This window comes from Dendropsophus ebraccatus, chromosome 4 (genome assembly GCF_027789765.1).
Source record: "Dendropsophus ebraccatus isolate aDenEbr1 chromosome 4, aDenEbr1.pat, whole genome shotgun sequence".
NCBI classification, from domain to species: domain Eukaryota; kingdom Metazoa; phylum Chordata; class Amphibia; order Anura; family Hylidae; genus Dendropsophus; species Dendropsophus ebraccatus.
In genome coordinates this window covers 148045252-148061298 of record NC_091457.1, presented here as the reverse complement: position 1 = coordinate 148061298, position 16047 = coordinate 148045252, and the positions used below count along the sequence as shown (strand labels likewise).

General features: G+C 42.3%; 1 protein-coding gene across 1 annotated transcript in view; it reads left to right on the top strand.

Annotated features, from left to right (window-relative positions):
• Positions 1-3816: 3816 nt before the first annotated feature.
• LOC138789350 (E-selectin-like) overlaps positions 3817-16047 on the top strand; it is a 53487-nt gene continuing 41256 nt past the window's right edge. The window contains exons 1-6 of the mRNA XM_069967957.1: positions 3817-3880; positions 10023-10101; positions 11364-11750; positions 12154-12261; positions 13067-13252; positions 13359-13544. Of these exons, the coding sequence (XP_069824058.1) occupies positions 3878-3880; positions 10023-10101; positions 11364-11750; positions 12154-12261; positions 13067-13252; positions 13359-13544 (949 nt within the window). The 5' untranslated portion in view covers positions 3817-3877. The remainder of the gene's footprint in view (positions 3881-10022; positions 10102-11363; positions 11751-12153; positions 12262-13066; positions 13253-13358; positions 13545-16047) is intronic.

The following is a 16047-nucleotide window of genomic DNA, read 5'->3' as shown; positions in this document are numbered from 1 at the left end:
CACACACACAACAATAGCATCACTTGGTCGTGAAAGGAGGGGGGGGGCCCAAGTTGGCCTCTCGCACCAGGGCCCAGGAGACATTAGCTACGCCCCTGACTGCTATACACGGGATACGTAGTGTATGGTTTGAGCACGTGCTGACCAGAGATTCCAGCTGAAATCGTGCTTCTGGCTTGAATGCTGAGCAAAGAACCTATGTGTTGGGGGCTTATTGTGGCAATAATGTGAATTCCCCGTCCACGATTACTGGTATGGTAAAGTTTCTTGTGGCCAGTACAAACCACCTATTGCCCGCTTGCTGCAGTGCCTAATATCTGTTTTCTGATGCGGTATGAGATGTTAGATGCTAGTCGGGTACTAGTCTATAGCTGTCTGGACCCATTGAGTGGTTTAATTATACTTTTTTTTTTTTTAGCGTACAAAAAAGCGTGATTCATGTTGATATTTTAGTAGTATATTTTGGATTAGTAGAGAGATTATTAAGATAAAGGATTTAAAATGGGGATTTAGGGTACATTCACAAGTAAAGGATCTGCGGCAGATCAGCAGCAGATTTGATGCGGTGTTCGGTTATTTAGATCAAATCTGCTGCAGATGTGCTTCGGCAGCTGGCAGGGGGGGGGGGGAATTGTTTACAAGAACTAATTTAGTAGGTGGCTGGAAAAAGGCCTGTCCCGGATGATAGACTGGCCACTCAGCCAATCAGTGACTGGAGTAGGGTCCCACCCCAGTCACTGACTGCTTGAGTGGCCAGTCCATCAGCTGGGCCGTGACGTGTCAGCACCAGAGAGGCCAGTCCTGCCGCTTACGGCAGGCACGGGGAGAGGTAAGTTCCTACTTGTAATCAATTTCCCCCTGCCACTGCCCTCTGCCGCATTTTATAAATCAGCAGACTTCTCCTTTAATATTGTAAATAAAAATATATTTTACCCCCCAAATCCTGTATAAAATTATAAGCAGGAGAGCTGGGAAATACCCTAGACGTCACATGGAGGGGAGGCATATTTTCTTTGTCTTATTTGGAAATGTAAGATGACTGAGAAGTTCTGGCAGGAGGTCATTGAAACATTCAAAAGAAAATCAATATCACCATCCTTATCAATATCATTGTCTAGAGGGACTCATCCCAAATGATAAGGTTTGGGCTCTCGGTGTGTAAACTACTATATGATAGATACTTGATTGTTAGACACTAGTAACAGGGAATGTTAATTTTTTGTCTATTACTTGTTGGCTCAGCCTCTAGGGTATATGATGGGTGGGGCAGGGGTAAAATTGTGATAAGATTGTAATATGGAATGTAATATTTCTTTTCAATTCCAAAATAAAGATTGATTAAAAAAAAAGTCTTGAGTCTCTTGGTATCTGTTGGTGTCCTTTGTCCTCCTCTGCTCTTTTCTCCTTTTACCTAAATTTTGCACTGTATTACAGGATCTCAGGTTAGTGGACAAGTAGTTGCCCTAGACAAGCATAGGTATTGTTTGAGGCTATGTTTCCACAACAAGAAAGTAACGGCCATCTTGCTGGATGGCTGTCATTTTAGCGCCAAAAGAGGGCTGTCTATTGGTACTGAAGGCCACAAATATTGTTCATGATCATTATGTGCAGTCGTCATTACCAATAGACAGATGTATTTTGGCAATAAAATGTTGGCCATCCAGAAAGACAACCGTCATTTTCCTGTTATGAAAACATAGCCTAAGTAGATGTTCACACAACGTCTTGATTGGCCGTTTTACATCTTTCTTTTTGGACAGCCATCATTTTGGCGCCAACATATGTCCGTATTATGCAAATTACAGCCGTCTTCCTGCCCTTCCAGTCTCTGTTGTGGCCGGATGCAGCATTACACCTCCAGCTATAAGAGCCCACCATCCCCCCCCCCCCAATATACACATACTCACTTGGCACGGCGCAGTCCCACCTGCGTCCGTTCTTCCAGCTCCCTGGCGCTGCAAGTCTAATAAAGAATTCTCTTAAAGTCTTTGAAAAAATAGTTCTCAGAGCACACAATGGCCTAGATTTACCAAAGCTGGCCCATAGCAAGTAAAATAGTTCAGTGTTCAGTATTAGTAAGTGTACTCACTGTATATACTGACAGCAGCTCCCTGTGTACCTCATAGAGCTAAAATCAGGCTCCCCTCCTCCAGGCTGTGCTACCCTGCTCTGTGGTGAGTCTGTCCATAAGATGGCCGACATAGAGAAGCATGTGACCATGCTCCGCCCTCAGTGTCCACCACTAGGCCGGTATATGGCTATGGAGGACACTTGGGGACGAGGCATGATCACATGCTCCTCCATGTCGGCCATCTTATGGACAGACTCACCACAGAGCAAGGCAGCGCACAGGGCAGCCATCAGGAATTTCGGGGCCCCATACAGCCAAAGTGGCTTAATTTTTTCCATGTATGTTTAACATGTCAAATGTTAAAGGAGAAGTCCCACAAAACTGAAAAAAATGCAGACAGGAGGGGGGTGCAGGAAAATAATTAACAAAGTAAACTAACTTATCTTCATGCCCCATAGCGGCACTCACGTTGACAGTCGACGGTTTCCTGCAGCTCTCCTAGCTGCAACATCACATACTCGGCTGAGTGATAATCAGCTCAGCCAATCAGTGACTGGGGAATTCATTGACCGTGACGTTGCAGCTGGAAGAGCTGGGTACATTTTGTACCCGGATTTCAGCAGAAGATGACAGCCAGCGGCCATCAACAGGACTGAGGAGCAGCGCAACAAAGGCATGAGGAGGGGTAGGTTTACTTGTTTGTTATTTTCTCACACACCCCTGCATGCCTTTTTTATTTTTGTGGGAATTTATCTTCAATTTAATTTGACAATAAGGCTTTGACTCTTGATTCTGCTAGTTTTTTTCTGCTGCACAAAATGTGCAGTAATATACACCTGTGTGAACGTAACCTTTGGATGCACATACAGGTACAGGATCCGCAACAGATTGGATGGTGCACATATCAATGTGCTGTAACTAAATGACTGAACACAGCATCAAATCTTCTCCACATCCTGTATGTGTGAATGCACTCTTATTATAGATCCAGTATGCAGAAAACTACTATGATAGTAATAGTTTTTGCATTATAGATCTACAATACGACCATGTTCACACGGCGTATATGACCGGCCGTTCCGTGACCCGGACGGGTCAGTGAACGGCCGGTCTCTGCAAAGATCATCCCGACCGATACTGCAGCTTGCCCGCATCAGAACCCTCATAGCACACAATGAAGCAAGCGGCTGGAGCCGCTCGCTTCATTGTGTGAAATGACATGGGTTTCTACGGCATGACATGCCAGTTCTTTGCGGCGCCGCGAGTGATCCTGGCCGGAGCGTATACGATGTGTATACGCTCCGGTCGGGATCCCATAAAAGAACATGCAGTGTGTTCACCAGTACAAAATACGATGTGTTTATTCTACGGCCGGGATCCCATAAAAGAACATGCAGTGTGTTCACCAGTACAAAGCACGGCCGTTGTTGCGGATGGCAACAACACCCATACTTTTACGTAGTGTGAACATAGCCTTAAACTGGGAATTTTAAAGGAAAACTATCAGCAGGTTCATATGTCGCTGTAGTCGCCTAGCTCCTTATTTTGGAATGCTTCAAAACGGTAGGGAATACAAAATTAGGTACAAAGAGTACAAAGAGTTAAAGTTTTGTCACTGCTGTATTTCCTATACCCTAATGCAACACCTGACAGATGACATCTGGGCTGTTACACAACTTGTGCCAGTGCAGGAAACTCAATCAGATCAATTGCGACAGTCACAGTAAAAGTCTTACACACCAGGAATCGTCATACAAAACCTTACGGGTGGCGTTTCCATAGAACAATACCGGCTGTAGGACTGCAATGGTGAGTGCACATTATCACATCCCCAAATCCTAGCAATATTCTGGCTTCATGTAGTCGTAAGAAAACAGAGATGGGACTGATGAAGTTCAATATTTCCTCTATCCTGCCACCGTACACATTCAGAAAAGCTCTTTCATTGCTGTTTTTAATATGTAAATATAAAATGTATTAATATTACATGTAATTGGTGGATTTTTTATATGGTGGGAATTGTATATGTATTAGGTAATATGTATTTTCCAGAAAAACCTGAACTTTCCTAATAAGTTTGATTTATTATTTTTACAATAGATGGTATCTACTTAAAACGAATCCTTTATATATATATTCAACTTTAAAAATGGTACCATGTGTGCTTCATCAGACAGGTAATTCCATATGAGAATATCTCTGCACAAATTGGAGTCAAATGTCTTTTGAAGTTCTGCAGTTTTGTGATCTGTGTCATGTCCCATCAGTATATGCAGCGTGTCCAAACAGGCTGCTGTGAAAGTTGCACCCATATGAAAAAAAATAGAAAAGAAAAAAAACCCATGAAATTCAAATTCTTCTCAGGGACCTGCCCTGCTCTCTATGTGAACGTTAACACCTACTTAATATTTTTTATTATTATTATTATTATTATTATTATTATTATTATTATTATTATTATTATTATTATTATATTTTATATTGGTTAAATCCGCACCGCCCACACCTGATTCTCAATGCAGCAAAAGACGGGGTTCGAGCATCCATTCAGCGAAAGAAATTACTTTAAATTACATTAAAAAAAACAACGTTTGGCTCTGACAATCCTCTGAAAGGATGTATAATGTAACAAAAAATGAGCAATTCTGGCGCTTTTTTCCCTCTTTTTGTTTACACCGTTCGCAATTACTATTGTTATATTTTAATAGATCGGACAATTACGAACACTACGGTATATAATATGTTTATTTATTTACTTCTTTTTACATGTTTTATTTGTATAATGGGATATGGGGGTGATTTTAATTTTTATTGGGGGAGGGGCTTTGGGATATTTTTAAAAACATTTTTACTTTTTTTTTTTTTTTTTTACACTTTTTTAGGTCCCCTTGGGGGACTTTTACATGCAACCATTAGATTGCATACACTGATCACTGCTATGCCATAGGCATAGCATTAATAAGTGTAATAGGCTCTCTGCTCATTGAGCCTGGCTATGGCAGACTCAATGAGCAGAGTACACCGATCAGACCACACGGAGGAAGGTATGAGACCTCCAGCGGTTCGATACAGCGATCGGGACCCCCGCAGTCACACTGCGGGGGTCCCGATCGGTAAGAGACAGGAGCTGCTTCTGTCACTTACACTTAAACACAGCGATCGCGACGTGATTGCATAGTTTAAGGGGTTAATGACAGGCTGCAGCGTGATCTCTGCAGCCTGTCATTACCGGTGAGGGTCCGGCTCTGGAGCGCGCTTCATAGCACATAAACAACTCAGGACGTACGGGTATGCCCAGGGTCGTCTGGTGACAGGCGGCCAGGGTGTACCCGTACGTCCTAGGCCATCTAGGGGTTAAGAGTGATTTGGATTACAAACACAGTTCCAGAATGAATTATGCTCGTAATCCAAGGCATCACTATTTTAATAAATAGTAGATTTTCCCCGGTATTTTCTTAATCACAAATCAAGTAATACAAAGATCACATGATTTACTGATTTCTCTTTAAATCATTTTTGGAACGTGAAACACACAATACATCCCTAGGACAATCTAGATCTAGAATCAACTATACCTGTATAAGGAGCAAACCTTTTCACACTTTCTCTACTAAGCCTAACCCGAAACCCCTCCCTGTGAGAACACCGATTCTAATCTTACTGGAAAATTGTGGTAGATAGAAAATAAGACAACAGAAAGTAACCACATAACAGGGCCGGAACCATCAAAGACACCTGGGAATGTGTTAAAGTGAGGTTAATATTACACATACAGGCTATGTTCACACAACGACTTATGGTAACAACATAATATAAGAAGCTCATAAAATTTTTGACGAATAATTTTAAGTGTGAACTTGCGTTGTTGATTTCTTCATTATTACGAGTTCACGGTAGCGGTGAGAAGGGTGTGGTGCTGAGCTAACCCAAGATAACACTGCTTCCTGAACGTATTTTCCACAAAACCATAAAAGTATTTATGCTTCATGTACATTTAAGGTCATATTTAACTTAAAAATATTAAATAAAGTGCGAGTACCTGTAGGGTTCTATTATTTCAACTTTTGATAACATTTTCGGAATTTTATTAAAATTAAAAAAAATTTAAAACATGGTGTAAAGTGAAACTGGCTCAGTTGCCCCTAGCAACCAATCAGATTCCACCTTTCATTCTCCAAAGAGTCTGTGAGGAAAGAAAGGTGGAATCTGATTGGTTGCTAGGGGCAACTGAGCCAGTTTTACTTTACACCATGTTTGATAAATCTCCCCCATAATTTTTATTATTAATTTTTTACCAAATCTTCCTCTGATGAGTGATAACTGGAAAAAATTAAAACTGGGGTTGCATAGGGACAGCTCCGGGTAATGCGGGCTTAAAAGGGACCTGTAGTAGTCACCCCCAAAATAAGATGTAACCATCATTAACCCTTAGGCGACCCTGGACGTATCGGTACATCCAGGGCCGCCTCCATGTGTTTAGAGCAGGGCCGCACGGCGGCCACGCTCTGAACCGCCACGGTCCCGGGTGCCGCTCGTAGCCCAGGACCGTGGCTATTAGCGGGCACAGTCCGATCGCCATGCCCACTAATAATAAATGCAAAATGTGTTTCTGATTAAAGCATATAGCTAGTTGTGGTTGCAATAAGACAAGTACTTGAGGAAAGCCATACCGATCAACCGATCACTTAAAGCGACTCTGTACCCACAATCTGCCCCCCCGCCCCAAACCGCTTGTACCTTTGGATAGCTGATTTTAATCTTTTTTGTCCTAAAAAACTACTTTTAAATTTGCAGCCCTGTGCCCAACTTGCAGCCCTGTGCCATGGCCTAGATTGTGTATGCATTAGGCTGGCACACCCTCTCTGTCCCTCCTCCCCACCCTCTATCATTAGGAATGCTCCAGGCACATTGTCTCCTATTCCTCACCTGTGTCAGCACGGCACATGGGCTGGATCATTAAGGCACCCGTGCAATGTTCAGACAGGAGAAAATGTTCTAGGGGCATTCCTAATGATGAGGAGGGCGGAGAGGAGGGACGGAGAGGTTGTGCCAGCCTAATGCATACACAATTTAGGCCACGGCCGTTTGGCACAGGGCTGCAAGTTTAAAAGTTGTTTTTTAGGACAATAACTGCATCACCTGCTGAACGGACCATAGGACAAATCTTGGATTAAAAGCAGCTATCAGAAGGTGCAAGTGGTTTGGGGGGGACAGATTGAGGGTACAGTGTCACTTTAAAGAAGCTACAATTGTTTTGCGTTTGAACTTATTTTTGTTCTTGGAAGACAGTACATTGTATATACACTTTCCATAAATCCTATTAGCTTGGTTTATTGCTATCAAGGTACAATAATATCATGAACTAGCAGCTCTTAAAAATGTCAGATTATGAGGGAATATGAATTATAAGAAACTCCCGATTATTTCCAGCCATGACACCAACTCCATTAGATGCCCAAACTACACGGTGTTATGAACATCACTAGCAACAAGTGGAATAGACAGAAAGACACGGACAGTGAGCCCTGCGCTGTTCCCGCCCACTACCCCTGCCTATTTGCCACTGACAGCCCTAGGCGGCTGCGGACAACCACGAGGGTGGTCCCTGCTCTGGTATAGGTGGTACACAAAACACAGACAGACAAACACAATAGATTAGTGTAGACAGGCCTGATCAGCAACGCGGGCAGCAAAAGTACAAAATTGGATCCTAAAGAATAGTCAGAGTCGGGCAGAAAGATTGAGGCAGGCTGCAAACAGGGAAGGTCAGGGAACAAAACCAAAAGGTCAGAAACAGATATATAGAACGGACAATAGCACAAGCAGGCAGAGACTAGCTCAATAACCAGCAAGGAGTATACACACTGGGGGTGTTATATAGGAGGCCAGGGTTCTGATCCAGAATACAATTGGACCATCCCCCTGATCTTCAACCACAGGCTCCTGACCACAAAACACATCCACTGGCAGGAAGACCTGCCAGTCACAGAAAGAACCAAAACAAGATTAACCATGAAGTGGCCAGACAGAACTCAGCAGGTGAAGTGGGGGGTGTCAATGAAACCAAGTGAGCAGAGAAAATAAACCAGTGTTCAGACTAATGCAAAACAAAACACAGAAACAGAACAAATTCAAGAAAATCAGCGCCTTCTCAGCCGCACAGCACAAGCCGAGGGGCGCACCAAGCTCCGCAGAGATACAGTCCTGATGTGATTCTGCTCTTAGGGAATCCATTCTAACCAAATCTAAATAACTTCTTGACTGTCCGCAACCTGGCAGATCAATATAGAGAATCAAAACTGATGTTTTTGAGAAGTTTGTAGACTTTGAGAACTGAAATCTTTTTTACTGGCTAACCAGAGTTTGCAGGAGTGTCCTTTTAAACTCTTTCGAAATAAGGTTCTTCTATTTTCTTATCCCCGGTGTTACATGAGTGAAGGGGGTAACCCTTAGGTTAACTTAAAAAAAGAAGCCGACACTTTACCAAGGGAATAAAAACATCTTGATGCTTTATTGGTTACGAAAAAAAATCCACAGTGGAGTCACACATAACGAACAGGTGGGGAATAGATACAGAAGGAAGATGGCAGTTTCAGCCAATCTGTTTGGGCTGTGCTCACATTTTCTAGAAGAAGTAGAATGAAAATCCAATATATCTGTTGGTTCAGAAGTGCACATTGACAATCTCCACCCCATGAGGGTCTGCAGACCTTTTCAATGCCACAGAAGTGGAGGCACAGCACTCAAAAGGCAGTTTCTGAAATGTCTAGACACATGAGGGAACATTTATTAAAGGAGAAGTCCAGCGAAAAAATTTATTAAAGTATTATATTGCCCCCAAAAGTTATGCAAATCACTAATATACGCTTATTACGAGAAATGCTTATAAAGTGCTTTTTTTCCTGCACTTACTACTGCATCAAGGCTTCACTTCCTGGATAACATGGTGATGTCACTTCCTGGATAACATGGTGATGTCACTTCCTGGATAACATGGTGATGTCACTTCCTGGATAACATGGTGATGTCACGACCCGACTCCCAGAGCTGTGCGGGCTGTGGCTGCTGATGAGGATGATGGCAGGGGGATGCTCAGTGTCCCTCCAGTGCCCTGTGTCCCTCAGTGTCCCCCTGCCATCATCCTCTCCAGCAGCCACAGCCCGCACAGCTCTGGGAGTCGGGTCGTGACATCACTATTTTATCCAGGAAGTGAAGCCTTGATGCATTAGTAAGTGCAGCGGGAAAAAAAGCACTTTATTTGCATTCCCTAAAATAAGTTTATATTGGTGATTTGTATAACTTTTTTTTTTGGGGGGGGGGGGGCAATACAATACTTTAATAAAAAAATTTGCCAGACTTCTCCTTTTAACCCTTAAGGATCCATGCCGTACGGATATGTCATGGAATCCTGTCACTTAAGGACCCATGCAGTACCTGTACATCATGGAGTCCGGTGGCACTTTGAAGTGAGCTCAGAAGCTGCGTGCTCGCATCCCAATTCGCCACTGCACACAATGGAGCGTGCAGCTGGAGCCGCACGCTCCATTGTGTGCACTGACAGGTTTTCTGCGGCCGCTATTTAGTGAATAGCGTCCACAGAAACCGGACATGTCAGGTTTTTGCAGCGCCGCTAGGGATCTCAGACAGAGTGTATACTATGGGGGAGATTTATCAAAGTGTGTAAAATTTAGACTGGTGCAAACTGCCCACAGCAACCAATCACAGATCAGCTTCCAGCTCTGGTGAAAGGAAATAGCAGCTGTGATTGGTTGCTGTGGGCAGTTTGCACCAGTCTAAATTTTACACCCTTTGATAAATCTCCCCCTATGTGTATTCACTTAGGCCGGGATTCCATAGAGGGCAGCACTAAGTAAGTTCCGTAGTGATCACGGCCGTTACATAACTTACGTAGTGTGAACATAGCCATTAAGTGCATTTTATCTTTTCACAGAATTTAGAAAAAAGAAGCCCCCCATATGGAGGTGTTTGCAGAAAGGGTAGAATACTTGGATTTTTACTGCTATGTAATGGTAAGTAAAGGAGTGGTGGATTGTGTGTTTAAGCATTCCATATTTTTAATCTGTGACCTGAGCAGAATACACTGCAGTCACACATACATAATGTAATGTTAATCTTTTGTACATAGAATATCCCTTTCATCTATTACAAAGACAAGGCACAGAATTGATACATTATTATTATTATTATTATTATTATTATTATTACTACCACCATTTCAATTATCTGTACGTTCAGCTTTTACAAAAATTTATTTTAGTCTGTGACTAAACAAATGATCATAATAAATACATATCTCATTACATTCAGAGCGAACGATTTGCAACAAGGGCCGTGATGAATAGAAAAGTTACATTGCACTGCAGTTAGAGGGAATCCCGGCCGGAGCGTATACACATAGTATACACTTCGGCTGGGATCCCTAGCGGCCGCAGGAAAACCTAACATGTCAGTTTTGTGCGGCCGCTGTTCACAAATAGGTTGTTGAATCATTGCCCTGAAGTCACTGAATGCTGTGTGTCTGTAAGGGTTGGGGAGGGGATATCAAGAAAAGAGACCACCTCTCTTCTCGATATCCCCTCCCCAACCCTTACAGACACATAGAACCAGGAAATAGAACATTTTTAGCTACCCCCTGAATTAAAAAAAAAAAAAAAAAAAAAAAAACAACACCCAGAATATTGTGTGTAGAATATTAAATCTAATTAAATGGTCACTGTCACTTTAAACAACTTAAAGTCCTAGCATCCTTTTACCAAAAATGACTCCTTACTCCAGAAAATGAGCTCTAAAGTGTTGGCCACTAGATGTCTCACTTCCCTGCAAACTGCTGGCCAATGTCTAGTATCAGTATTAATCAGAGTTTTTTTTCCTTTCTGCTCACATAACACCTTGCAAACTCAGTACATCAGTAACCCCCTGTACCTCCACATGCCGTCTATAGCACTGTACTGTACATCATCCCCCAGCAGCGGCCAGCTTACAAAACTACACACCCTAGCCCTAATAGTTTTGTCAGTTTATATGATTTGTTTGTGTATTTTCCTTATTCACTTCAATGGCGAAGTCAGAAGCAGCAATACATCTGAATATATATTTTTTTATTTTCACAATGAATCGTAGATTAGATTTTTTTGAAAAAATTTAAATACAGTTAAGAACAGTAGTACAGGTATGCATTATACAGACTTATGATATAAATAAGTAAATATATAAATATATTCATGAAATATTCTCAAGCATATAAGCAATGTAATGATCATCTATGTTCCAGGCACATTCATGTTGTCTACCGTTCATTGTTGGACATATCACTATTCTACGCAATCCCTGCCGTATGAACAAGCTCGAAGCTATTGTCAGAGTAACTACACCGACCTAGTGGCCATTCAGAATAAAAGAGAGATTGAATACCTGGTAGAAAACATCCCAAAAAACCCAAGTTACTACTGGATAGGGATAAGGAAGATCAACGACACGTGGACTTGGGTGGGAACCAACAAGACCCTTACAGAAGAAGCTACGAACTGGGGTAAGGGAGAACCGAATAATAAAGGAAACAAAGAAGACTGTGTGGAGATATATATTAAACGTCATATTGATTCTGGAAAGTGGAACGATGATGCATGCCGCAAGAAGAAAAGGGCACTGTGTTACACAGGTAGGAGAGGATGGGATATGATCGGGGCGTTACTGGAAATGGCTGGGCCCTCTAGCAAACTTTTGATTCCCTCCCACCCTGACTGACTACGAAGCTGTCAAGTGTAGACATAACTCTAAGTGCTTCTCAGGAGGCCACCAGGTGCTGCAAATGATGATAGTTTATGGAGCCAAGTGTATTGCAGAAATGGGCCACTGGGCCCCTGATTCAGCGGGCCCCATAGCAGCTGCTTTGGCTGCTATGGTGGTAGTTACACCCCTGGATATGATATTCAGGGCCAACTCGTACACTATGGATGCCTTCTCTGCTTTGTTTTTATTTGGCATCTTTTCTCTTTTACTATTTTCTCAAGCTGTGTTGTGTACTTTTAGTTGATTTTTTTTTTAACTGTATTTCTTTTTAGCTTCGTGTCACCAGTTATCATGCGGTACTCATGGAGAATGCATTGAGACAATCAACAATTACACATGTGATTGTTACCCAGGATTTTATGGACCCCAGTGTCAATATGGTAACATTTACTTTTTGTAATCTATACTACATGATATTTAGCATTTGTATCATTTATGTTCCATTTTAATTTGTAAAGAGGCTAATAAAGTTTGTCAGATACATGACTGGGTTTATGGCATTAGGTAAGGTTTATATGTTTGCCAAATCTTATAATTTCAACAACTAAATATATAAAAAATTTACTGGCTATAAAACGGAAATCTAAATGTGATTCGGGTTCATGATAATTCCACCTCACTCCTGTTTTAAGCCAAAAACTAAAAATAATATGTGCCAAAGAAGTGGTGCAAATACTTCATAAACATGTTATAAATGTAAATAAAAAAAAAAAAATGTGTCAAAAAAACCCTTTGGAAATGTGTCCAATATCCCTGCATGTCCAACAGCACATCTTTCTCGTACTGCTATATATTAGGGAGACAAAACGCCAGGTCAAAAGCAGCACTATAATATGGGGGTCTATTTTTGCTGTTTGGGGATTTGTTTTCTATGTATGAAAGCAGCTGGAGCCCCGGACAGACCTCATTAGGGTCTATCTGTATAGGGTCTATCTATATAGGATCTATCTGTATGGGGTCTATCTACTGTATATAGGGTCTATCTACATAGGCAAATGAGAGTTCATGGAACATCAGAAAAAAATGCCTAAAAAGCAAGCCATATTTTGAGCCATAAAACAGCCGTTTTACAGCTCAAAATGGCCCAAAATATTGTGTGAACATAGCCTTATAGTCAAACTTATGTAATATACTAACATTGAGAACTAGTCCCACCTGTTACACTTCTGCTTCCTCTCTTTGTAGTTGTGCAGTGTCAGGATTTATCAGCTCCGTCTCAGGGATACATGAATTGTTCTCATCCATGGGGAAACTTCAGCTTCCAGTCCTCCTGCCAGTATGGATGTTTTGATGGATTTGTCCTTGATGGTGCACATAAGAGCATATGTCTCCCTTCTGGGACGTGGAGCAGTGCAGAGCCATACTGTACAGGTATAAAGAAATATCATATTCCTCACTTTTCCATATGGCTTGGCTACTATGTTTGGCAAACTCCTAGCCATTGGTCCAAGATATTAATAAGTGGCTTCTTATGCAGCTGTTACATGTGAAGCCCTCAGGCCTCCTCATCATGGATCCATCACATGTCATCACCCATTGGATGAGAACGGCTTCAGCTCAACTTGTGAAGTCTCTTGCTTAGAAGGATGGACGTTAAAAGGATTCAATAAAACAATGTGTGGCCCTACGGGACAATGGACGGAAGAGATTCCTGAATGTGAAGGTATATTCCAAAACGTCTATTTTTGTTCTCAGTCTTGTAGAAAGTCAGATATGTTTGGTTCAGGTCCTAACATAGTACGGCATTTCATGTCCTATTTATTGTTGTAAGAAATGTAGTTTCTTTGAAGGGGTTCAGGACTGCAACATATGGCTTTTTAGGGTTTAACAGGGTTTTTTTCCCCAAAAAAACATAAAAAAGGGGTTTCCCAAGTTTGAAAGCTATCACCAAACCATGGGAATGGTGATAGATAGGGAATTACTGGCTGATTTTTGGGGCAACAAATGGAGAAATAGTGGGCATGCTCAGCGCTCTACTCTACTTCTATATAGAGATTAAATGGAGCAGAGCCCACATATGCACTCTGCTTCTCCATTCACTTGGGGAGGTAGGGACATTGTTCTGGTAAGTGGTGGGAATCTAAGGACCTATTAAATGAAACAATTATCGGCCATGCTTGGCCGATTACCGACCGGTTCCGAGTGGTAGCTCGAGTTGATCTTGTCGGCTGATTGTTGTCTTTTAGCATGTTGTAAAATCCTGATCACGATAGCGATGGCCTGCTGCCTGTCTTTCCGTGGAATTGGAGAAGTGGCAGTCACCCACCACTCTCTTCTATGAGCCTGCTGAACGAACAAACCCCCCCTTGCTATATCTATATCTTTACTGTGAATGATCGTCATTGCGTTTGTATCTATATACTGTGAACAATGAGTGTTTACACTGAAAGACTTGACAATTATTATCAACGATTTTGAGGTCAGCACAAAAGATGTGATCAATGACATACGAAGGAATTTACGTTCATCATTATTATTATTATTATTATCTTTCAATTGGCTAGTTATGAGTATGTGGTCAGTATAAAAAATGGATCGTTTTGTAGCTTTCTGTTCCATGATTCCAACAATTTTGTTTGGTCTTGATTTTGTTGCTGTGTGTCCCCATTCTTGAGATATATGGATTTTACTATTTGGTTGAATGGATGGTTTTTAAAAGAGCCTACAACATGCACCTAACTCCCAGTGACATATCAGCCCCGCTCATCCAGTCAGCAGCCGAGACGCGGGACCTTTACTTGTACCAGTGTATAAACTATGTCTGACCACTAGAGATGAGCGAACCATCCGGATTTCTGGTTCGTATGAATCAGAAATCTCAGTGGCTGACTCCCGCTTTCTGATCCCTCCTTGCAGCGGGTGGATACATCGTAAGGAATGCCTGGAAAACTGGTATACAGCCATTGGCATTGGCTGTATCCCAGTTTTCCAGGCGTTCCCTACGATGTATCCACCAGCTGCATGGAGGGAGCAGGCAGCGGGAGTCAGCCGCCGAGATTTCTGATACATACGAACCAGAAATCCGGCTGGTTCGATCATCTCTACTGACCACCTTGTGCTCTACAGTGTCAAGTTACCCGTCCTGATAGGGTGATACAAGCCACTGCTGTGGTTTTCTGGGTGAAGCTAAGTTTTGGGGGTGTCCCAGTTACCTGCACTGTGAGATAGGATACGTAGACCTTCCTTTTTAGCTTTGTCCTATCCAGGCTAGTTCCTCTTGTGCCCAGGATACTGCCCTGCACTTTTTAGACTGGTTCACGGCATGGTAGATATAGTATAAGTATATGCTGCATCTGCACACTTTGGTGTCTTAGACTAGACTGCGTTTGGTCCCAGACAAGGGTCTTGGAATAAGCCAGGCCCTGGCTTGGCTACAGCAGGGACGCTTGCTCTGTGTGTCTTTCTCCCATGAGAATGTGGATAAGACTGAACTGTACTTCCTCCACCAAGTGACTACCTACAGGGGCCTACATGTGAACCTCCCTGTGAGTGGTGGTGATGAGTGTGTGCAAAAGAAAGAGGGAAAGAGGCTGAGTCAAAAGCAGAAAGCACCTCCAATTGGTCAATAACAACACATGGTTTATATAAAACAGTAACCCATTGCCTTCCTCAGCTGTGCAATACATAGAAATACAAAGGTACATAACAGGTACTGACAACTAGTGGTGAAACTTTAAAGTACCCTTCATCACCACTTAACCTGAAGGTTAAGGTGAGAGGTACACAGGAGAGATAAAAAAGAAAACTGTGGTGGGATACCACAGAAGGAGTTCAAGAGGCATTCATATGCATTTAAAGGGGCAGACTCACCTCCTCTCCAATCACCATCCCCGCTTGACTGACAATCAGCTGGGAGGTAAGCTTTAAGGAAAGATAGGGATGGGAAGGGGAGTGAGGAGGCATCATAGCCCTCAGCCAGGGGTGAATCAAACTGCTCTACTACCTGAGGCAAACTGAAAAAGGCCCCCCCCCAAAAAAATTTATATATATATATATATATATATATATATATATATATATATATAGTGCTTACAGTAAAGAGTCAGACGCAGAACCAGGTGGCCACCAGTTCACCAGGTGCTGAAGATGACCGTGTTGCGTGTGCCTGAGGCCACCACTTCAAGTTGCCTCATAGCAGAAGCTCCTCTGCCCTCATTATGGAACCA